Consider the following 23,895-nt stretch of genomic DNA (forward strand, 5'->3'; position numbering starts at 1 on the left):
TGCCAGACTGTTTAAGGGAAAGCATTGCCACCCCATCTGCCACCCCATCTGCCACCCCAGCACCAGTATCCCAATGTATAAAACAATCAGTTTCCTCGACCGATTTACAGCAGCGGCGCTTCAATGTAATAACATAAAAAACATACACTCGTAAATAACAGCAAGAAATCTTGCCTTTCTATCAAAGAGCAGTCCGAACAAACGACTCTTCATTCCTTAAATCCACAAGAACCATGCAAGGATGCGTTCTTCAGTGGTGTTGCCACCCCTCATCATTCTCATGCCACCCCCTTGACACCCCATAATTCATTTTCTAGATCCGCCCCTGGTCTATTTAACTCTCCTTTTTCTTTTCTCTGTGATTTTTGGAATGAGAAGACTGTCCTATGAGGGGATTCTGATGATGTGAAAGAGTTCAGGTGACATTTGAGGTCAGTGTGTATTAGAAGAAGAAGAAGAAGGAGAAGGAGAAGGAGAAGGAGGAGAAGGAGGAGAAAAGGTATGTCGTGCTGTATTGAGGGAGATGATCTGGGACGGGGAAGAAGAAGAAAAAGATGGTGTATTTAGTGCATACAGCGACTCTGTAAATAAAACCGAGGCGTGACTGACACCGTGACCATAAATGACGCCAGTGTCTCGCCTGTGGCGGAAGTCGCGTCGACGCTGGGACGCGCACTTCACGCACTTCGCGCACTAAACAGTACGCTGGGGCAGGATTGCGCCCCAGGCAGCCGAGTCTCCATGGCAACGCTGGCAGCCGCGTACTCGCATACTACAGAGTGCGGGGAAACAGTGCGCATGACTGCCGCGCAGGGAGGCTCGGAGCCGGGCGAGGACACGGGCTTTCTCCCCCGCCTCGAGGTTCTCAAGGTTCTCAAGACTCTCTCTCACAGGCGCGGTCGCATCACCACCAAATATCCACATTAATAAACTAATAAACAATGATTTTATTAGCACTTAAACGCTGATCATGTAGTATGAAATAGAAAGTGGAGCACAACACAATACGCAGGGAATAAGAGTTATTTTAGATATAATTATACTCCTTTAAAAGAATGTAAATGACTTTACCTCGGCCAGAAAAAGTTTCCTCCTGTCGTTTCAGGTTTCATCCGCCGGGGGAAAAAAGTCAACTCCAAGCTGCCATTTTACTCCTCTATCAGTCTCTGTGTCTCTCTGTGTCTCTGTGTCCTTCCTTACATTCAGTCATGAAGATGTCCACCCTCAAACATGTCCTCTGTCTCCCATCTTAATTAATACATCAAACTAAAATAACTACAATCACCGTGTGTGTGTGTGTGTGTGTGTCTTCCTGTTGAGGTATTTCCCGGTTTACTGTATGGGCAGCGTTCACCTGCGAGCTAATGACATGTGGGCGGGGCTTGGACGAGGAACAAAAACACGGAAGTCGCCGGTGGGCGGGGCTTAACTACTGCTTATAATAATAATAAAAATAATAATAATAAAATAATAATAATAAAATAATAATAATAATTGGAGCAGGAAGATAAATGATAAAGGGTAAAAAATTAGATGAATGTATATTTATACTGTATATAAAAAAACTGAAGAGAGAATTAATGCAAAACATAAAATTGTTGTCCTTTTTTTTTATAAACGCGGTTTATTATTATTATTATTATTAACATTTGTGCCTGCTTGGATTTATAGTATATAAAATAGTATTTTTTAATTAAAAAAACAAACTATAAAAATAAAATTGAATAAACCAAATGAACGCGATACTCGTGTTTATTATATTAATTCAGTTGAGTAATCGATTCAATTGAATTTGTTAGGCACCTGTATGGGTAATACAGATGTGTATGTAACTGTGTGTGTGTTTTACATTTAATATTTAATTTTCTAAAGATATGATCTATTTATCTGTTCTACTCATTTCAGCAAACTTTACCAAATGTCTTCATTCCTTCATTCACTCGCTCAATATGCAGAATTATCAGGATTTTCATTGAATCTTCGAAACTAGACATAAAACGCGAAATAATCCATATCACTAGACTGTCAAAGTTATTAGCGATGGCAGGAATAATAATAATAATAATAATATTAATAATAATAAACAGTGGCACTGTGCTCAAAGTGCAAAAAGAAGACTAAACAAACTTGTGGTTCAACACTTATGTGAGGGAATTTAGATTGTAACTGTTCCACACGTAAAAATGGTTGCATTCAATAACAATAACAACAATAAATATCACTATATCTTTATTATTTATTATTTATTAACAGATCACTAAGTCAACAAATCACACATCAAGACAAACAAACAACACGTTTTTTTATGCGCATTAGACATCTATTATTAATAATTAATTAAAATAAATAATAATTTAATGTTATTATGTGAAACTATTTCTCTTCAACCAATATTTCATGCAAAATATAAGACCAGTGTGAGGAACGAGAGTGTGTTCTAAAGAACCTGAATGGGAACGAATCAGTTCTGTGTTTCTTTCAATGAACTCAGTAACTATTTCAGCATTGACCTCGCCAGATGCCTCTCTAACACCTCTACACATTCATCTCTTCCAGCACCACTCCAAAAATCAGAGTCCACTCCACTGGAGACCTCAGCACCAGAACTTTCCCTCTGCAGGCTGCTGCAGTTTCCTTTTGGAGTATTACAAGTATAAAAACATTTGAATGCTATATGAGATTTATCACTCCAACTCCACCATCTGTACCTGACAGCTGACACGTCTAACAACAATCAAGCTAACTAATATGCTAAATAATCACTAGTTAGCAAAAAATGACACAAGTGACTCAAATATAACAAATGACTCAAATACGCAAAAAAACTCAAAACCCTTAAACAAATCAAATAGGCCAAATAACTTCTCTCTCCCTCAAAAGATTCGAAGGACTCAAATACACCAAATGACTCACATCCCTTAAATGAGTCAAAGCACTCAATTTATTTAAATTCCTCAATTGAGTCAAAGGACTTAAAAGCACCAAATGACTCATATATGCCAAATGACTCAAATTCCTCAATTGAGTCAAAGGACCCAAATATGTCAAATGGCTCAAATCTCTAAAATGGATCAAATGACTCAAATATGCCAAATGACACAAATTGTTCAATTTAATTAAATGACTCAAACTGCACAAATGACTAAATACATCAAAGATTTAAGATTTAATTGGAGTGCTGAGTAAAATCAGTAAAAATGTGAGAAATCTCAGTCTTCCTTCTCAGTTCTGCGAGTCGCATGAGACCTCGCTGACCTCTGTCCAGTGCTTCCCTTTATTCGATTTCTTCCTCTTTTTCTCCGCCATGATGATGGCCGCTACAACAGTGATCATGACGGTGACGGTGATGATGAGTACGGTGACCGTTTCAGCGAAACACAACCCGTTGTCGACGTCCTGCAGAGAGTAACCGTGCAGCTCCTTGGGCAGATTGCAGCTCAGGTTCTTGTAGTCGTCCAGCTGCAGCCTGATGGTGCTGTGAACTTTCCGAAATATTCTCTGCAAATCGCAGTCGCAGGTCCACGGATTCCCACGCAGCTGAATGTGCGTGCTGCGCGTGTGCAGGCTGAGAAACGCCTTGAAGTCCACGTGGGTTAGATTATTATCGGTTAAATTAAGTAGTGCTAAGCTGGTTAGCGGAGAAAGGACACCCACTTCCAGTTTCCCAATGTTGTTTCCGCTCAGCCCGAGCTCCTCCAGGTTCCTCATCATGGAGAAAACCCCGTATTCGAGAGTACTGATATTGTTGTGATCCAAGTACATGCGGCGTAACGTGCTAAGGGAGCTAAATGCCCTGACGTGGATGTGTCTGACAGAGTTGTGCCGCAGGTCGAGCTTCTGAATAGCGTCGAGGTGCGAGAACCCATGCTCGTTCAGGCTCGAGAGCTGGTTCTCCATCAGAGACAGCTCCCGTAGGGAAACCAAACCCAACGAGAAGCCTTCGGAGAGGACGGAGATGTGGTTGCGGCTCAGGTCGAGCCTCAGGAGGGAGTCGAGGGGCTCAAAGGCGCCGTCATACAAGCTGCTGATCTGGTTATCGTTCAGAAACAGTGTGTGCAGGCACCGTACGTTGTGGAAAGCTTGTTTCCTGATGAAGACCAAGTGATTGAACGAAAGGTTGAGGTGTTTGGTGTAAGAAGGGATGATGGAGGGCAGGTCTGCGAGATTGGCACTGGAACAGGAGGTAAATTTAAGCTCCTGGTGACACGTGCAGTGGACAGGGCAGGTGAAGGTGGTGTTAGTGGATGTGGACTGTGACGTCAAAGCCAGCGCCAGCAACCATGGCAGCACAGACATCCTGCTTACAAACACACACACACACACACACACACACAAACACACACTGTCAATTATTCTTAATAGATAATATTTATGTTATAATAATATACAGGTGCATCTCAATAAATTAGAATGTCGTGGAAAATTTCATTTATTTCAGTAATTCAACTCAAATTGTGTCACATCTCAAAAAAGTAGAATATGGTCACATGCCAGTCAGCGAATCAACTCAAAGCACCTGTGAAGGTTTCCTGAGCCTTCAAAATGGTCTCTCAGTTTGGTTCACTAGGCGACACAATCATGGGGAAGACTGCTAATCTGACAGTTGTTCAGAAGACAATCATTGAGACCTTTCACAAGGAGGATAAGCCACAAACATCCATCACCAAAGAAGCTGCTGATCACAGAGTGCTGTAGCTGAGCATGTTAACAGAAAGTCGAGTGGAAGGGAAAAGTATGGAAGAAAAAGATGCAGAAGCAACCGAGAAAACCGCAGCCTTGTGGCTCGTCAAGCAAAAGCCATTCAAGAATTTGGATGAACTTCACAAGGAACGGCCTGAGACTGGGGTCAAGGCACCAAGAGCCACAACACAGATGAGTAAAGGAAACTGGCTACAGTGTCGTATTCCTCTTATTAAGCCGTGCCTGAACCACAGACAACATCAGAGGGGTCTTACCTGGGCTGAGAAGAAGAACTGGACTGTTGCCCAGTTGTCCAAAGTCCTCTTTTCAGAAGAGAGCAAGTTTTGTATTTCTTTTGGAATCCAAGGTCCTAGAGTCTGGAGGAAGGGTGGAGAAGCTCAAAGCCCACGCTGCTTGAAGTCCAGTGTTAAGTTTCCACAGTCTGTGATGATTTGGGGTGAAATGTGATCTGCTGGTGTTGGTCCATTGTATATTTTGAAAACCAAAGTCACTGCTGATCAGCTTTTTAAAGGCGCTGATTTCATTTTCCAGCAGGATTTGGCACCTACCCACACTGCCAAAAGCACCAAAACCCCATAGAGAATCTCTGGAGTATTGTCAAGAGGAAAATGAGAAACAAGTAACCAAAAAATGCAGATGAGCTGAAGGCCACTGTCAAAGAAACCTGGGCTTCCACACCACCTCAGCAGTGCCACAGACAGACAGACTCCATGCCACAGTCTGATCTCCTCCATGCGACAGACCGATTACTAATCTGAATGAGCAGAATTTGGATGTAAAATAGACAGAACAGTACAGCGAGAAAGAAAAATAAATATCATGTCATATACCGGATTAAAGAGTACAGGCTGTGTGTGTGTGTGTGTGTGTGTGTGTGTGTGTGTGTGTGTGTGTGTGTGTTTGTCTATGAAAGAGAGACGCATGAGGAGTGATGTTATTGTCCGTGAGGCAGCTGCTGGTCGGACGGAAAAAAAAGGCCAAAGCTCCAGTTCATTAATATTTTATGGAGCGCCTGGAGGGATGATAGACAGACAAAGAAAGAAAGAAAGAGAGAGAGAGAGAGAGAGAGAGAGAGAGAGAGAGACAAAGAGAGAAGAAAGATAAAGATAAGAAGACAAAGCCAGCTCCATGAACATCTTGGTTGGAAGAGTGGGGAAGATCTCCTGCTACAGAGCTCCAGAAAGCTGACTGAACATCAGACCTTCTCACCTCACCTCCATCAGCACCTGACATTACCACCCTTTTGGCTGAATGAATCTTCACAAATTTCCACAAATCTTGAGGACCACAGAAGAGTGAAGTTTATTATAAGAGCGAATGGAGACTCAATGTGGAATGGGATGTTCAACAAGTGTCTACAAACCTTTGCCTTTATAGTAGAAATATATAGACTAACTGTTACAAAGCACTGAAACTGGAGACGGGGCTTGTGGTATGTATTTTTTTTTCAGCAAAATCTGATCAAAATCATCACACCTCACGTCATCTGGACTGGGAATGGTATACAAGCCCCGCCTTCAGATGCAGTACACACCCCATGATATAGTGGTAACCAATCCTCAATATTTGAACCAAACCCCTTCACGTTTACAGGTATCAGTGTTATACAGACTCAGTACAGATGCTAAATCGAGCGTCCAAGTCGAGACCTCAGGGCTCTGTACTCGGACCGCTATAGTTTGGTGGAAGCAAAATGTTTACGGGGTTGAAACAAAACAAAAAGCTGACAATAAACAATGATACATTTCAGCGAGTCTGCTTTCGATGTTGAGCGATTCCCGGAGGTGACGAGTGTTCAGTTTTAGACGTGGATCTCCAGTACGGAGGCGGAAATCGCTCGCTCGCGGAGTGACGAGTGTCCGAGTAACATTTTTATTCCTTTAACGATGTGATGCATCGATTAAAAAAGTGTGCATCGGATACAAGTTAGCATTCGCATCGTTTTTAACGTATTTGCATCGGTAAAACGCCGATTTATTTATATATATAATTATTAGTAGATGTGCTACACATTTATTATTTGAAAAGTGACCAATCATTTGTGAACAATATTTTATATGTAGATCGACTTTCTTGTATTATTATTATTATTATTTTATTTGTATTTTTTGGAGTCAAATTCCATCAGCTGCTTGCTGAATGTTTCCTATAACTTATAAATAATGAAGAAATTCATGGTGTCATATCCCTCCCTCTCTCTCTCTATCCCTCCCTCTCTCTATCCCTCTCTCTCACATTTTCTCCAAAATATCTCCGACCTCTCTCCCTGCACTCATCTTCTCACCTCATATAACCGGAAGTGAAAGTTAAGGCTTACATACCTCTCTCTCTCTCTCTCGCCCCCTTTCAAGGATGCTCACCGAAGACTCCACGCGCTTTTATGTTTTATTTATTTCCACTGTCGGATCTCCAGCCCGCATCTCCGTACAGCAGTGGGCAGAGTCAGACACGTGCCAGGATCCAATCAAAATGGATATCGGATGGATGGAGACGCTTCGTGAACGTGCCCACTTACCTGCAGCATACCTGCATTATATTATAAAGAATAATGTAAATGATTAGGTACAAAAAATAATTAATTATTACAAATAAATAAATAAATAAATAAATATTAATATTACCTATAAATGAAATGATAGTCATTAGTAACTTTATAATTCAATAATTCAATACAATAATATTCAACTCAATATACACAAATATAAAACATAATTATTTCTTGATAATCAATGACGTCGCACAATATTTATAATATTTATTTTGTTTAGGTTTTAAAGTGGATGATGAAATTATAAACGCGTCAACGCTTCCTGTTCTCACCAGCAGGTGGAGACAAACAACATTTTAAACACCTCTACAATAAGGATGTAAGTCGTGAAAACTGTTTGGGAAAATATTACAATTATATAATAAATAAATACATATGATTTATATATATATATATATATATATATATATATATATATATATATATATATATATATATATATTATTAGAACAAAATTATTGTTTGTAAACAAACAAATAAAAAACATTGTAGGTTCTTACAGTCCAGTAGGAAATGAATGATTGGATCAGAATAAATAATACTTAGTAAATTCCACCTCGAACACCTCGATGATGGAGTGTAACCTTTACACCAGGACACGTCACACTGCAGTAGACACACACACACACACACACACACACACACCACAAAAATGGCGGCACCCTAAATAGTTGTAGGGAATGAGTTCATACAGCACTCTTTCATCTCCTTCATTCTTTTTTCATCTTGTTTTGTCCTTCATTCTGTCACTTTCATCTTCTCAGTGTGTGTGTGTGTGTGTGTGTGTGTGTGTGTGTGTGTGTGTGTGTATGTGTGTGCATGAGGTTTACTACTTGCCCAATTAGTAACTCTATTATTAACTTTGATTAATTGAGGATGACACTAATGACGTGCCTGAACACCGCCCCCAGTCTCACACACACACACACACACACACACACACACACACACAACACACACACACACACGTGTGCGCGAGCTACCACTCCTGACTTTCTTCTCTCTGTCCCTCCTCTCATCCAGATGTTATTTGACAGAGGTGTTACATCCCTCCATACTAGTAAGCATCCTCTACATCACTCTCATCCTCTCTCTCTCTCTCTCTCTCTCTCTCTCTCTCTCTCTCTCACATTGTTTCTCTCTTTCTCTCTCTCTCCCCCTCTTCCTATACATTCTCTCCATCACTCCAGCAGAACATGGTGCTATAAACAGTGTGTGTGTGTGTGTGTGTGTGTGTGTGTGTTGGATTGAGAGAGAAAGTGGGTAAGAGTGAGAGAAAGAGAGTAAGATATGGGAAAAGAAAGAAAGGGAAAAGTGTGAACAGGTGATAGAGAAGAGATGAGAGTGATGGAAAAGAGCGATAGATAAAACAATGAGGGTGTGGTCACTTACACACTTCAGCTCAGTGTGTGTGTGTGTGTGTGTGTGTGTGTGTGTTTGAGAGTGTAACATTTTGACTAAATTGATTGTGACGTACCTCAGTTTTCACACTGAGCTTTCTAGTAAAAGTGCTTGGTACCAACAATGATTTACACACACACACACACACACACACACACACACACACACACACACACACACACACATATACACATATACACACACACACACACACACACACACACACACACACACACACACACACACACACACACACACACACACACACACACACACACACACACACACACACACACACACACAGAGGTAAAGTACAGTAAGTCACACTTGACCAATCATGGCCCTCCTCCATGGAGACGTTGTCATGGCGATTACTGGCTCTTAGAAAACCACTGGAGATTCAGTGACCTTCAACTGTTCAGTCCATCATTCACACCTCAGTCTCTCTTTCTCTCTCTTTCCCCCTCTCTCTCTCTCTCTCTCTCTCTCTCTCTCTCCCCTCTTCCTAACTTTCTCTCTCTCTCCTCTCTCTCTCTCTCTCTCTCTCTCTCTCTCTCTCTCTCTCTCTCTCCCTTCCTATCTCTCTCTCTCTTCCTCTCCTTCCTATCTCTCTCTTGCTCTCTCTCCCTCTCCCTAACTTTCTCTCTCTCTCTTCTCTCTCTCTCTCCCTCTCTATCTCTCTCTCTCTCCCTCTCTAACTTTCTCTCTCTCTCTCTCTCTCTCTCTCTCTCCCTAACTTTCTCTCTCTCTCTCTCTCTCTCTCTCTCTCTTCTCTCTCTCTCTCTCTCTCTCTCTCTCATCCACACACTCATCCACACCCAACCCCAACTCATCCACACACTCATCCACACATTTATCCACACACTTATCTATACACACCGACATCCATAGATTCACCCACACTCTCCCTCACACTCACCTCCTCATTCTCATTAATTCATTTATTCATATAAACTTTTACCCCAATAACACACTCGAGACGCCTCCTTCTGGCTGCACGATTGTTTTAATTCCAGGATTGAAAATTACAGCTCAAAGACAAACAGAGAACACTGCATAAGTATTGGCGCCCCTTCCCACCTCACTCCACACAACTCACGTCATTTTATTTATTTATTTATTTATTTAGATTTTTTTTTTACTCCATTTTAAAGGATAATAAACGCGAGGAGAAGGTCACCATTACGGCTGCGTTTTATCATCATCACACATGAAACCCTTTTCATAAAACAGAAATCGTTCACAGTACAGAAGTGCGCGGTGTTCAGTTGGAAAATCGTTCTATCTAAGTTTTGTGCTCACGGTGTTCACGGGAGATTTCTTTACTCAAACCTCTTTTCTGAGCAGAAACTTTTTATCCTGATGTTCAGAATCAACTCGGATTTTAAATTTCTACTGGTTCTGAGAAAATTAGCCGCATGACGTAGCTGGTATCCTTATCTTAAAAAGCTAGCTACTTAACCCCATCCACCACCTAAAAATAGGACCATTTGAAGCCTGGCTGGTGTGGTCATGTAGCATGTAACATTAAGAAGATAGCAATTTTGGATAGCTACCAACCACCCCACCTCCAAAAAATCCACTAGTTTTTCTTCACCATAATAAAAAAAAAAAAAAGTAGCTAGCTGTGTAACAGATTCCAATACACATTGTTTTTTTTTTTTCTTTGGCTTCGTTTTTAAACCACACATCCACAACATTATAACAGTTCGAATGGGCGGGGCCAAATTTGAGCTACAAAAAACCCTGATCATCAGAACAAGCTAGCTAGCAATATGGCTAGTTAATGCTAGCTGCACGTCTAGCTAGTTCTTCTCAAAAACACTGTATCAGTGGACATGACCTGATCCTGTATCCAATCACGATTTTTTCTGCCTTTCAGTGGAGGTTTGTGGAAGTCAAATCTCCACGTGTGCTTTTTAAATGTGCTAGCAACAAAAAGTCGTTCACGATCCACATTTTTATTCTTCTCCCATTAAAAAAATTCCATTGTATCATCCGTCGTCTGATCTGACGTCACCTGACATCAGACACATCTCGAAGCAGAAATATTTACTGTAAATAGCATTTATATATTTATATATGTGTGTATAAATATTTGTATTATATAGTTTCTATTTCCGATTATGATCCGTTTGCTCTGGAATGTAAGCGTTATAAACGAGCTGCGCGAGATAAATCATTTCTGAGGAATAAAATCCATCTGGTATTTAATTCACAACACTGCAATGGAAGTAAAGCTTCAAGTTTACGACGAGGCGATGACGATCCTCTCACGGTAGCTCTGTGATCAAACGTCAGCCTGATCCAGGAAACCAGCTGGAGCTGGAAACGAACACAAGTGCTCACGGAGAAAAAACACAAACGTGACCCAATTCTCTGTCCATTAGCATGTCTTGATTGTTAGCGTAGCATCACGTTAGCTTCTAGCTGTCCCGTGGAGTTGCTGTCTGCCTAGTGTCTTGTTATGGACGAGCATCTCACGGAGCCCGCTATGCTAAATGACAGACTGCTAATGCTAATGTTTCGACAGGAAGTAAACACCTATGTTTGGTAAACATTTTGTAAAATTTTGTGAAAGAAAAGATTTTAAAAGAAGAAAGTGCCCAAAAATCCCTCTCAGGGAGATGATATTGGGACTACATACATATATATATATATATATATATATATATATATATATATATATATATATATATATGTATAATTTTTTTATCATGTTTGTTGCTTGGACAAACCATTGCTAACGCTAACACTGCTCACAAATCACACTCACAATCTCAGATCTGCATGCTCAAGTACAAAAACAAATACAAATAAAAGTGTTGTTTTTTCAGATTTTTGAAACACGTCACTTTGTTCTTTGAGAAGCGTGACTTGGATGGAGCGACGCTGGGAGATGAAACACGGCTAAGCGTCGCGCCTAGTGCTCGACGGGTACGGTAAGAATGCTAATTAGCAAAGCGTCTAGACAAACATTGCTCGCTAACTTAGCGTATTCCAGCATGATTCTAGCTGGCTTTTAAAATAACTTTACAAAACCTTCTGAATGTTCGTTCTCAACACAATAAAAAATAAGCGTGTAAGGAAGCTAGCAATGATGCTAAACAGCGCTAGGCTAGCATGTGACATGGTAGCTAGAGTACCATATTAGTCATATTAGTAAGCGAGTCATAACACTAGCTTTTCCCTTTACATATCAGGGACATTTTTTCCCTCAAACGTACATTAAAAAAATCATAATTTTGTAAAAAGAAATGTAAAAAAGATCAATAAAAAATGTAAAGCATCGAAGTGAAGCAAAAGGCAACAAAAAAACTTTTCCTTTTCAAAAACATTTCAGAATCTTATAAATAAATGACACTTTTCCCATAAATTCTTTTCACATTTTTACATAATACTGCCCTTTTTTTAGTGGAATTGCAGTGTATAACATTGACATGTGTGACTCTCACACACACACACACACACACACACACACACACACACACACACACACACACACACCTATAGACCAGTGACATCTTTAAATCTTTAGCTGAGTATCAGGTGAATATCGTAAACACACACACACATACACACACACCTATATGATTTGTGTAAAGTAACTGACCACACCCTCACCCTTCCAATGAAATAAATAGTAAGAGTAATATCACAAGCGCTTGGTTTCCGACACGTGAGCCAGCGGATGTTCTGATTGGTCCGTCGCGTGGCTTCCGTTACAGGACGAAGCCAGTAGCTGGAGGATCTGTAAGAGGTAGGCGGGGCTTGTCAGCGGGCGTGGTTGTCACACTGTTGTCATTAGGGACTGGGCGGGTCGTAGTGGGGTTGAGGACGAAGCTGTTTTCCCTCTGCGCACACACACACACACACACACACACACACACACACACACACACACAGAAAGGCCACAAGACCACACTGTCATTACAAAATAGACCACAATTAGTATTAATGTCTGGGGAATGGAACAGCAACAATGTGTTAGATGAAAGGTGTGTGTGTGTGTGTGTGTGTGTGTGTGTGTGTGTGTGTGTGTGTGTGTGTGTGTGTGTGTGTGGATAATGCAGTGAGTAGATTGTAGGTCAGTGGTGCTCATGCTTGGCTGGGCAGTGCGATTCTATTCTCTCTGCTGAAAGCTCTGGCCCCAAAAGACTGCACGCGTGCACGCACACACACACACACACACACACACACACACACACACACACACACACACACAAAACAAAACAAACCAAGACGACCCACCAGACACGGAGAACTCATCTCAGTGCAAAGCATCGTTTTTGCAGTAAATCTCACACTACATAGTAACAGGTTAATAAGCGAGAACACCAATGTGGTGCAGTGAGACACGTGAGACGGTTTTGAGCCTAATGAGGACGGATGTGTCCCGCTGGAGCCCCAGAGTGTCCTGCTGCTCCAGACCCCTCCCCCGCCCTCAGAACCCTGTCCTCAAGTATATGGATATTTCTAAAATCCCTCTGTCTCCTGGAATGAACTCAGACCTCAATGTTTCATCCGTGTTTCAATAAAATACTCCGCAACATGAACCACGTCCATCACGTGTGCTTTTCTTTCGCAGGGTAGGAAAATTAACCAGGTTGTTGCTTTGTAATGCGAATGTGTTTGTCAATTCATCCTATTTCGAAAATAGTCAAACGAAAGGCTCAGTTTGTACTAGATATTAAACTCTTATTCGTTCTAGATTATGATGTCGTTGTTTTTGCGGGGTGAGATGAATCATTGGATTAAGGTTGTGAGTTTAAATCCCAGCCACGTTAAGATGCCACTTCTGGACTCTGAACTAAATGTAAGTCGCTACCAAATTTCATAAATGTAAAAGTATGTATTACTTGTACACTTGAACGTTCTGTACTCATTACCAGTAGGTTGGAAAAATCTAATTCTAAAAATTGTTGTGTCAAAAAAAAAGTGTCTCCTTTCTTCTTACCTGTCTGTGGGTGGAGTCATGGGATTGTGAGGAATCAAACATTTCATAAACATCCAATGAGGGAAGGATGTGATCCAGTGAGGGGTTCTGACTGGAGTAGGAATAATTTGTTGGTGGTTGTTTTGCACAAAGCTGTTGATAGGACGATGATGATGATGATGATGATGATGTTACCACGCCACTTTGAAATTCCCCATCCGATCTACTGCTGAACTCAACCTCAGACATACTATAGTCAGCATGGCTACCAGCGGTGTCCAGATGGTCTATGTAGTTGGGTTCGTGCCACTGGAGGTTGGAGTAAGTCCCATTTTGAGAGTCACCACCTTCTATAGGATTGCGTTTATATGGATACTGCATCTGGTTCTGAAACCAAGACTGCTGATGCTTACTGGGTACCGGAAACGTGACGTTGGCCTGCGAGACCTCCTCTGGAGCTTGTTGAGGGATCCAGTGGCCATTCTGGACATCAGATACTGCATCACAAAGTACTGAATTGTAGAGAGGGGATGAAACCTGGCTAACCTGTGTCTCAGGAATCCAGCTGTTGCATTTTTGGTGGAGGGACTGAGCGCCCAAGTGCTGCTGCATCTGCTGCGACAGGTGCACAATAGGCGATGGGTAATGTTCGGGGGTTCGGAAGGATACATCTGGACTCACTGGAGAGGCTTCAGCCAAGAAGGGCAGATTATAAGGATTTAAGGAGCCCTCTATAGGGTCCACAATGTCTGGGCCGGTAAGGGGAACAAGACTATCCCCATTGCTTGTCTTGTTTTCTAAAGAATCGTGGATGTAGGACAATATCTCATTGTTAGTAAGGAGGTCATTGAGAGAAGGTACGTAATCTGGCTCCATCTCCACCTGGATCATCCTCTCATCCAGAAGCAGCAGCTCCAGATCCTCTGCATTCAATCCCAGGTTTTCCAGAGCATTAAACAACTCGGTGTTGGAGCAGTTTTCTTCATTTTCTAGCGAGAGGGAATCAAGTGTGGCCAGAAGGGGGTCAAAACTAGCTGCCACTTCAGACTTGAGAACTCGGTTTGCATGTTTTGGTGCAGAATTCCAGTTCTCACTTTCCCCGGATGTTGAAAAGGTATTGGTCTCCTCTGGTCTGTTGCTCCGGTGTGGTATTTTAGGCTCTGGTGCAGGTTGGCAGACATACACAGACTCGTCTTGCCTCATCATTGCACCGAGCAAAGAGCTAGGGTCGAGCTCGTCTTTCGATACTTTGGTTTTCTTGGCTTTCCCGCTCTTGCCTTTGGCTGGCATGTGATCAGAGACACCTGGAATGGGGAAGCTGGTCTGATACAACAAAGCCTCTCCGGTCGCAAATGTGAACGGGAGGTGCATGGAGCGTTTCCTCAGATGCTCCCCTCCTTCTTCCTCCCTTGAAAAAAGTTCAATAAAACTATTAATACCAACCCAAAACGGGATCATGTGACCTGGATTTTCGGCAGGACTCACCCGAGCGGCCGCTGAGTGGCAATGATGTAATCAGGTTTGCCATTTTTATAGACGAGTCTGGCGTTGGCCTGCACCCATTTCCAGCGGTTGTCTTTGGTGAGCAGCCGGAACACAGTCAGGCCACTTTCTCCGGTCTTAATCACTGCCAAAGCCAAACATTTCACACTGCATTTATTCTACAGTTTTAACACGTTTCATCTTTAATGTATCGTATTGTTGGCTATACATCGAGAGGCACATCCATAGTGTATACATTTCACAATCGAATTACAATTTCATTAAATGGTGAGGCCCACAAACTGACAAAATGACCCACAAACTATAAGTATCAGCGATACTGAGGTGTGATGTCACTTCCTGTGCTTAAATCAGAGGATTACAGTGTCTGGAGGAGGTGGAGGGAGAAGAGGACACAGAGGTTTTCTGCGTGACTTGAAGCTTTAAAAAGAAACTGTGATGAGACGAATACAAATAGAAGCAGGAAAAGAGCCCCAGTGTTTTTAATCCCAGCTGAAAGAATCTTACTGCGGATGTGGTTCTCGGCGCAGTACAGCATGTCGGCTGCATGGATGAACTGGTAGCCCGAGCCGCGGACTCGTAACTCTGCCTCGGTGTAACCCAGGACTATTTTACCCCTGTAACACACATACACATGTTCACACACAAGAAAATTATACTCGAAGCATCTAGAATATTTTGTTTTCATCCATAAATATAAAGTTAAAGCTGTTACTTGGCATCGCAGGCCATAGGAGTGAAGTCCAGCTTATGTTTGGTTCTAAAGATCATGTTCTTGGTGCGAATCTCCAAAATGGGAGGTGGCTGAAGGGGTGTGGCTACAGCAAAGAGGGCCAGTTGGGGCGGGGCTTGGCCTCCGTCATCCAGTCGTCTGTTCTGTCCGTGGAGGAACTTAAGGCGACCCTGGAGATTCAGCGCCTGGAAACGTTCAGGAAGTTTCAAGACGTGTCCAGGAAAAAAACGAGTTACGTGGACATGAAAAACTGTCCAGTCAAACATGATGGAATTGTGTGTGTGTGTGTGTGTGTTTACCAGAAAGCCAGAGGAGTTGTCCAGCAGGCAGCGGAAGCGACAGATGAAGCTCCTCTCCAGGAAAGATGAGTTCTCTGGAGGAAGTTGATCTGGTGTGTATGTGACTGAAGAGGAAGCAGAGACAGAACCTGCGTCTGAAATATTAAATATGAAATATATTAGAAACATAATTATAAATGTTATTAATTATAAATGTTATTATGTGTGTGTGTGTGTGTGTGTGTGTGTGTGTGTGTGTAAGAGATACTGACCCTGTGTGTTCTCAGGCTGTTGCTCTTCAGTAGGAGGGTTCAGAGCCCAGTGTAGATTACGCCTAAAAGCCTCCTGATCTTCTGTATGGACCAGCTCAAACACACACTGATGCAGAACGTCCGCCTGGAGGAACGAGGGACAGAGGGGGACAGAGAGAGAGAGAGAGAGAGAGAGAGAGAGAGAGTGTACTGAGATGTGAATGTGATTAATTACAACAATGAGCAACCTGATGTGTGTGTGTGTGTGTGTGTGTGTGTGTGTGTGTGTGTGTGTGTGTGTGTGTGTGTGTGTGTGTGTCATAAGGCTGACCTGGTGGAATCCAAGATAATCCTCAATAGTGTGTGAGACGTAGAAGATAACCCCTTCTGAAGTGACCACTAGCACAAACCCATTCAGAGCCTGTAAACACACACACACACACACACACACACACACACACACACACACACAATGCTAGAAACTATAGTACAGAAAAATAAATAACTGAAAGAAGGCATAGAGTGAAAACCTCTAAACGATCAATAAAGAAAATATTTTTAGTTAAAGTTGAATTTTGGATTTTTCCAGAGGAAAAAGAGCACTGAATACTTTCATTCCTCTGAATAATAAATGTGTGTGTGTGTGTGTGTGTGTGTGTGTGTGTGTGTGTGTGTGTGTTATTCAAGAGGTACAGAGTCAAAGTGGATCACTCACATTCCTCTTCAAAATCCTTCTGATGTTTATCTCAGCTCAGTTACTGTGTTTATTAGTGTGAGGCATCGGGAATTGTTTAAAAAAAATCTCAGAATAATATCAGAGTCTTCTTTCTTCAGCTGCTCCCATTAGGGGTCTCCACAGCACATCATCCATCTCCAAACCTCAACATCTTCAGCTCTGCTACCTCCAGCTCCACCTCCTGTCTTTTACACAATGCCACTGTCTCTAATCCATACAACATCTCAGGTCTCACCACAGTCCTATAAACTTTCCCTTTCACTCTCACAGATACTCTTCTATCACAAATCACTCCTGCTATCACTCTTCTCCACCCACTCCACCCTGCCTGCACTCTTTTCTTCACTTCTCTAACACACTCTCCATTACTTTGCACTGTTGACCCCAGGTCCCCAGGACCAACAGGAAAGGGCTCAGAGAAAGGGCTGCAGTCCAACCTCCACCTTGAACCAGTCTGTCGTTCCTACTGCACACTTCACTGCTGTCACACTGTCCTCATACATGTCCTGCACCACCCTCACATACTTCTCTAACACACCAGATGTCCTCATACATACTGCTCTCTCTTCCTCCTTACTAACCCTATCCACTTTCTGCTTCACATCTCCACACCATCCAACCTTCTCTCTCTCGCATTTACCTCATTCATCAGCTGCTCAAAATACTCCCTCCATCTTCTCAACACACTCTCCTCACTAGTCAACACATTTCCAACTCCATCCTTTATTGCTCTAACTTGCAGCACATCCTTCCCAGCTCGGTTCCTCTGCCTGGTCAATCGCTACAAATCCTTTTCTCCTTCCTCAGTGTCCAACTTCTCCTACAGCTCCTCATATACCTTCACCTTGGATTTCACCACATCCCTCTTCACCTGCTGCTGCATCTCCTTGTTCTCCTGCCTACTTTTCTCATCACTCTGTCGATCCCAATTCTGTTTCTCCAACCTCTTTCTCCTTATGCTCTCCTGCACTTCCTCATTCCACCACCACGTCTCGTTGTCTTCCTTTCTATTTCCAGATGTTAAACCAAGTACCTTTCTAACTGTCTCCCTCATCACTCCTGCAGTAGTTCCACAATCATCCAGCACCTCTTCACCACCACCGAGCTCCTGTCTGACCTCTTCCCTGAATCTCACACTACACTCTTCCTCCTTCAAACCCAACAGAGGGACACCTCTAGGCCAGTTTGATCTGCCATTTCCATCCTTTTAGCAAAATCTACCACCATCTGCCCTTCCACATTCCTCTCCTTAAGACCATACCTACCCAGGTATAATCTCAGAATAATCTCAGAATAATCTCAGTAAAAATGTGTCTAAAAAGGAGAAATCCTGGATGTCCAGTAAAATGCAGTAAAATGCGATGAACAAACAAGACCAAGTGTAGACTGAGGTGGATCTGCCATCTGATTGGCTCCTGGGAGTCACATGGTCCTCCTCCAACACATATAAAAGACTCAAACAGAAACGACTTGATGGTTTACAGCTGCTCTGATTTTTATGCTCACACTTCCATCTGAGGTCGACCATTGTGTTTTGTGTTGCCAGATCTACACCAAAACACACACGTAAACACACACACACACACACACACACACACACACACACACACACACACACACACACACACACACACAAGCAGACACACCTGAAGCAGCAGTTCCCCCTCTGGTAGCCGTCCATCTACCAATCTCATAGCATTACTGTCGTCATGGTTACTGTTGTTTGGTGGCAACCTTTTACTGGTGTGATTCTTTAGGCTAACTGAAAGAGAGAGAGAGAGAGAGAGAGAGAGAGAGAGAGAGAGAGAGAGATTCATTATTTATTTATTAATTATTCTTTCTTTTAAAAGATGTGTTAATACACTAACGGAGGCTCTCCATCTGTCTCTTTTTCTGTCTGTCCATCTGTGTGTCTCACTATCTGTCGGTCTCTCCATCTCTCTCTCTCTCTCTCTCTCTCTCTCTCTCTCTCTCTCTCTCTCTCTCTCTCTTGTCAGGGTGAATGAGTTAAGCTGGAATGACAGGAGCAGGAAACTTGGGGAAGAGAGAGATGGAGATAAGGAAGCAGAAAGAGAGAAAACGTGTTCCACATCAAATATTAACCATGGTGGTGATTTGCGAGTTGTCCCACGCTGATGACATCACCAGGGGAGAGGGGATCGGATTGGACAAGGACAAAGCAGCAGTTCTGCTGAGGAGCCAACAAACGATCAAAATATCACAACAGTACAAACATTATTCTGACTCTCTCTCTCTCTCTCTCTCTCTCTCTCTCTCTCTCTCTCTCTCTCTCTCACACACACACACACACACACACACACACACACACACACACACACACACACCTCTTTTACCTCTGCTCACTTACTCTTTACTTACAGAGAGAGAACAATGTTTTAACATTTTATGTAAATGTACAGTCTACAGATGCAATTTTCGCATAATTAATGATAGATAGATAGATAGATAGATAGATAGATAGATAGATAGATAGATAGATAGATAGATAGATAGATAGATAGATAGATAGAGAGTGGGGATAGAGAATTGAAAGAAATGGATAGAGAATAGAGAAGGAGGTAGAAACACAGACAGACAGAGAGACAGACAGACAGAGACAGACAGAGAGACAGACAAATAGATAGACAGACAGACAGATTTATAAATAGACAATTTAACTAAAATCATGTTCCTGAAGAAGAATAACAATATTAAATTCATAATAAAAAAAGCACAAGAATGAGAGAGAGAGAGAGAGAGAGAGAGAGAGAGAGAGAGAGAAAAGGGAGGGAGGTGAGAGAGATGGAGAGCGAAAGAAAAGAAAGAGGGAAAGAGAGATTGTGGGTCATTGGAGTAACTTGTCTATACTTTCTAGTGTCCTACAATCAGTTTATCTCATTTACACACACACACACACACACACACACACACACACACACACACACACACACACTGACCGGAGAAGAAGTTCTTTGTGCGCAGGAAGCTGACACTCAGACGGAGGATGGACAGTTTGTCGAGACTCGATGTGACGTCTTCAGGAAACGGTAAGAGGCGAGCGAGACGATCCAACTCCGAGTTCAGACGATCACGATGACGTTTAGACGGATTCGACTTCATTCCTTCAGCTGGAGGCTGTTTTACACTGTACACACACACACACACACACACACACACACACACACACACACACACACACACACACACTTTGATAATTAAGCCTTACATAAACAGAGCATATCAATTTGTTTTAATTGTTAGCTATAATAATAATTCTGCAGTTTATATAAAACATCTATCTATCTATCTATCTATCTATCTATCTGTCTGTCTGTCTGTCTGTCTGTCTGTCTGTCTGTCTGTCTGTCTGTCTGTCTATCATCTAATAATATTTTACCTGGTTAGACATTTATTTGATTGTTTTTCTTTTTATATGAATGTATATAATAGAACGTGTTTAACACAAATTAATGTCAATGTACATTTTTGTAAAGAATAAATAAATGACTATTTTAAATTGTATTATGTATATTGTATGTGTATTATATGTTTACTGTGACATGTCGATGTTAGTGTGTATTAAATGTGTGTGTGTGTGTGTGTGTGTGTGTGTGTGTGTGTGTGTGTGTGTGTGTATTTGTCCCACACTGTCTTGTGTTGTCTGTCTGCACTGTGTGTTACTTTAGTGTTCTGTGTGTAGCTTAATGTTGTGTGTTGTGGCTCCATGATGTTTTATGTAGCACCAGGGTTCTGGAGGAACGTTGTCTCATGTCACTGTGTACTGCATCAGATACATAACTGCTCTACACACTTACACCACATTTCTCTTTCCTCTCTTTCACTTTAAACATCTTCTACATGTAAAATATACCAAAATATTATTCATAAAAAACATAATCCATAGAATTCCCCCCCAGTTCACACACGCAGTTCACACGTGGATAAATAATGCTAGGATAAAATGCTAAAAATTGAACAATTATTTTTATAATAAATTTATATGTATTTTATTTATTGCAGAATGAATTTCAGATCCGAAAAGAACAAAAACAATGGAACAGAAGTGAATAATATTTGAGTTGATTTTAATGATGAATGTAAATAAAAGTCGATCACACATGAGTCCTTTAATATTAAAGTAAATATAATTGAATGATTGATTTAAATAAAGATGGAAGAATGTCGGTAATAAATAAATAAATAAACTGTGTGTAATTTACTCACTTGGCTGTTAATATCTTTAATACTGTTTACAATACAATTATAATATAATATATTCTTTTATTTAGATAGAAGTTTATATAAAGGGAGGATTCTGGTGATGGACTTGTGAAAGCAGTTCATTCCCTTTTTATGGATGAAACGTTTAAAGCTTCATGAGATAAAAATATGATCCGCGTAGATTATTGGCTTCTATCCGTTTTCTTTAGTTTAGATACAATAATGGTTTATGTTTGAATTAAATGTAATAAATGACTATAATCATATTTATCATGTATATAATAATCTCAGAACACAGCGCGCGCCACGGAGCAGATTCACGCAGAAACATATTTCACTAAACACACTAACGTGCATAATCAATATTACTAATATACAGAAGATTTAATGACTCCTTTAATTATTACATACAGAATTAAACTGTAAATCATCATAATACACAATCAGTGCGAACTCCATGTGTCGACGCAAAAGTGCGACTGGAACACATGCGGGAAATAATCAATATTATTATTATTATTATTATTATTATTATTATTATTATCATCATCATCATTATTATAATTATTATTATTATTATTATTATCATTATGATCATCATCATCATTATTATTAGTATTATTATTATTTTTATAATCATAATTATTATTATTATTATTATTATTATTATTATTATTATTATTTCAGATTTTTAAAATATGCGGGAAATAAAAAAAATAAAAAATACAATTAAAAAATGTATAAGTTTATAAGTTCTACACACACACACACACACACACACACACACACACACTCGGTGTGGACTCACGCTTTCTGTGCGGCTTTTCTTCTCTTGCGTCCTGCGTACATTTTCGGCCCGATTTCTCCACTTTCACACTCCACTGGAGCAAAACATCAAATAACTGAAGATAAACAAAAAGAGAAGAAAATCCTGGAGTTTTTTACAAAATATTAAGCAGCGTGTTTCAGAACATTTTCTAGCACTGAATTCACTTTTGACTCCTGTGAGCGCAGAGTCTTCCTGAAGATCTCACACACACACACACACACACACACACAGAGTATTAGAAACTGTTCTGCAATGATGATTCGCCTCGTTATTTTATTTTACTTTTTTTTATTAGAAAGATCTAGTAGAAGTGCGCGTGCGTTTCTCTCCGCTGAAACAGGGAACTGCCCGAGCGCGCGCTCCCGACCCGGGCACCACCTCAGATCTGGGGCAGGTCGCGCGCGCGCTCACACAGCTGACCGAGGTCACGCGCTTTTCAGAGCAACAAGGGCTCGCGAGCGCCGCCACCTGTCCAATCAAAGCGCGGACACGCTGTGCGCTGCGCCTCGTTACCTGCACGTGCGAGTGTCAACACACACACACACACACACATGCAAACACACAAAAAGCGGCACTGAATCCTCTCATCCATTAGAAGAGATCTACTCTCTCTCTCTCTCTCTCTCTCTCTCTCTCTCTCTCTCACACACACACACACACACACACACACACACACACACACACACACACAATGTCTGTTGTGAAAAGCGCTATACAAATAAACCTGACTTGACTTGACTTGACACACACACACACACACACACATACACACACACACACACACACACACACACACACACACACACACACACACACAGATTTGTTTTTGCTACATGGTGGGGACTCGTGACTGGGTGTTTACTCGTGGGGACACTGATTTCTAAATACATTAAGGCCACAATTTTAAGTCGGACGTCTCTTTTGGATTTTTTGTTTCCCAGAAATCATCTTTATTAGAAATGCATTTAATAGAAATAAGTTTAAATAAGTAATAAGAAATAAGTTAAGAGAGCCCAATTTTGTCTGGTTTTTCTATTCTGGTGGGGACGTCCCTATTTTGTCTTACCACAAACCACCTCTAGGTGTCACTATTATACATTATCTGCAGATTATCCAATTTATATGCAATTATAACTGTTTATAACATTAACGAAGACGAAGATTAGTTTCAGACCATAACTCAAGTGTTGTTTGAAAGAGATAATTTAACTGTTTTTATTTATTATTATTTTTTATTTATTTTGCTTTTCACTATTTCCCATCATCTCTTGTATTTGAATAGATAATTTCTAAGAAAGTAAACAGTAAAAAAGCCTTACCTCACTTCCACATTTAATTCTCTTCAATTCTGAGAGTCTGAAAAGTTCCACAGTTTGGTATGTACTACACTCATGTTATATGACAAGTAGGAAATGTTCATTTTCATTTACACCATCATTTCGTCCAGGTTTGACTTTTATCTCAATTCTCTGGAAGTGCTTACACAGTTTCTTTTCAAGGTTTGTCAGACCGAGTGCAACATCTGGATGAGTCAGTGAGGTGTCCCTCAGTGTAAAGGCAGTAAGGGACAGCTTGGATACCTCTCCTTCTCTTCTACGATTGAACACAATCACCTGACAGAGTGTCACTTTTGCAACTTCTGCCCAGTGCTTGTTACTTGGATCTTTTTCAAGTTTAGTTTGGCTCTCGTTACTCTGTCTGTCAAGATACTGATGGATTTTTTTCACATCTTCAGCAAAGATAAGAAGTTGCAGAGAG

General features: G+C 41.2%; 3 protein-coding genes and 1 long non-coding RNA gene across 7 annotated transcripts in view; 1 reads left to right on the forward strand and 3 right to left on the reverse strand.

The window, feature by feature from the left end:
- Positions 1 to 1,209, reverse strand: part of mfsd6a (major facilitator superfamily domain containing 6a) — a 7,230-nt gene extending 6,021 nt beyond the window's left edge. The window contains 1 exon segment of the mRNA XM_046840453.1: positions 1,072 to 1,209. The gene's annotated coding sequence lies outside the window, so the exon portion shown is untranslated.
- On the forward strand, positions 53 to 1,281 carry LOC124379864. The gene is made up of 2 exons (XR_006924540.1): positions 53 to 870; positions 1,106 to 1,281. It is a non-coding gene; the product is annotated as an uncharacterized LOC124379864 (long non-coding RNA).
- Positions 1,282 to 2,353: 1,072 nt separating this feature from the next.
- LOC124379863 (leucine-rich repeat-containing protein 3) lies at positions 2,354 to 22,761 on the reverse strand. Of its 3 annotated transcripts, none has more exons than XM_046840472.1 (2): positions 22,744 to 22,761; positions 2,354 to 4,300 (listed from the first exon to the last, which is right to left on the reverse strand). In XM_046840472.1, the coding sequence occupies exon 2, from the start codon at positions 4,294 to 4,296 to the stop codon at positions 3,223 to 3,225; it is 1,074 nt and encodes a 357-aa protein (XP_046696428.1). In that variant the 5' UTR covers positions 4,297 to 4,300; positions 22,744 to 22,761; the 3' UTR covers positions 2,354 to 3,222. The 3 variants fall into 3 exon arrangements, with proteins under 3 accessions (XP_046696428.1, XP_046696426.1, XP_046696427.1); XM_046840470.1 differs by lacking the exon at positions 22,744 to 22,761 and adding an exon at positions 7,023 to 7,210 and having other exon boundaries at positions 2,354 to 4,297; XM_046840471.1 differs by lacking the exon at positions 22,744 to 22,761 and adding an exon at positions 4,956 to 5,257 and having other exon boundaries at positions 2,354 to 4,297.
- Positions 11,339 to 22,701, reverse strand: ahr1b (aryl hydrocarbon receptor 1b). 2 transcript variants are annotated; one of them, XM_046840452.1, is made up of 11 exons: positions 22,117 to 22,701; positions 20,045 to 20,232; positions 18,734 to 18,849; positions 16,683 to 16,772; positions 16,373 to 16,496; positions 16,122 to 16,225; positions 15,805 to 16,007; positions 15,597 to 15,706; positions 15,072 to 15,213; positions 13,608 to 14,994; positions 11,339 to 12,504 (listed from the first exon to the last, which is right to left on the reverse strand). In XM_046840452.1, exons 1-11 carry the CDS (start codon positions 22,155 to 22,157, stop codon positions 12,373 to 12,375), a joined length of 2,637 nt encoding a protein of 878 aa, XP_046696408.1. In that variant the 5' UTR covers positions 22,158 to 22,701; the 3' UTR covers positions 11,339 to 12,372. The 2 variants fall into 2 exon arrangements, with proteins under 2 accessions (XP_046696408.1, XP_046696407.1); XM_046840451.1 differs by having other exon boundaries at positions 16,122 to 16,255.
- Positions 22,762 to 23,895: the final 1,134 nt, after the last annotated feature.

The sequence above is a fragment of the Silurus meridionalis genome, chromosome 26, assembly GCF_014805685.1.
Source record: "Silurus meridionalis isolate SWU-2019-XX chromosome 26, ASM1480568v1, whole genome shotgun sequence".
NCBI classification, from domain to species: Eukaryota; Metazoa; Chordata; class Actinopteri; order Siluriformes; family Siluridae; genus Silurus; species Silurus meridionalis.

Excerpts from the sequence above, each read along its gene's own strand:
- ahr1b (XM_046840451.1), bottom strand. The coding sequence starts at position 22,157 with ATGTACGCAGGACGCAAGAGAAGAAAAGCCGCACAGAAAGC. Across the intron at positions 20,233-22,116 it reads AGAAAAGCCGCACAGAAAGC|TGTAAAACAGCCTCCAGCTG; the intron begins GTGAGTCCACAC and ends GTGTGTGTACAG. Across the intron at positions 15,707-15,804 it reads CCTATGGCCTGCGATGCCAA|GGGTAAAATAGTCCTGGGTT; the intron begins GTAACAGCTTTA and ends TGTGTGTTACAG.
- LOC124379863 (XM_046840472.1), bottom strand. The coding sequence starts at position 4,296 with ATGTCTGTGCTGCCATGGTTGCTGGCGCTGGCTTTGACGTCACAGTCC.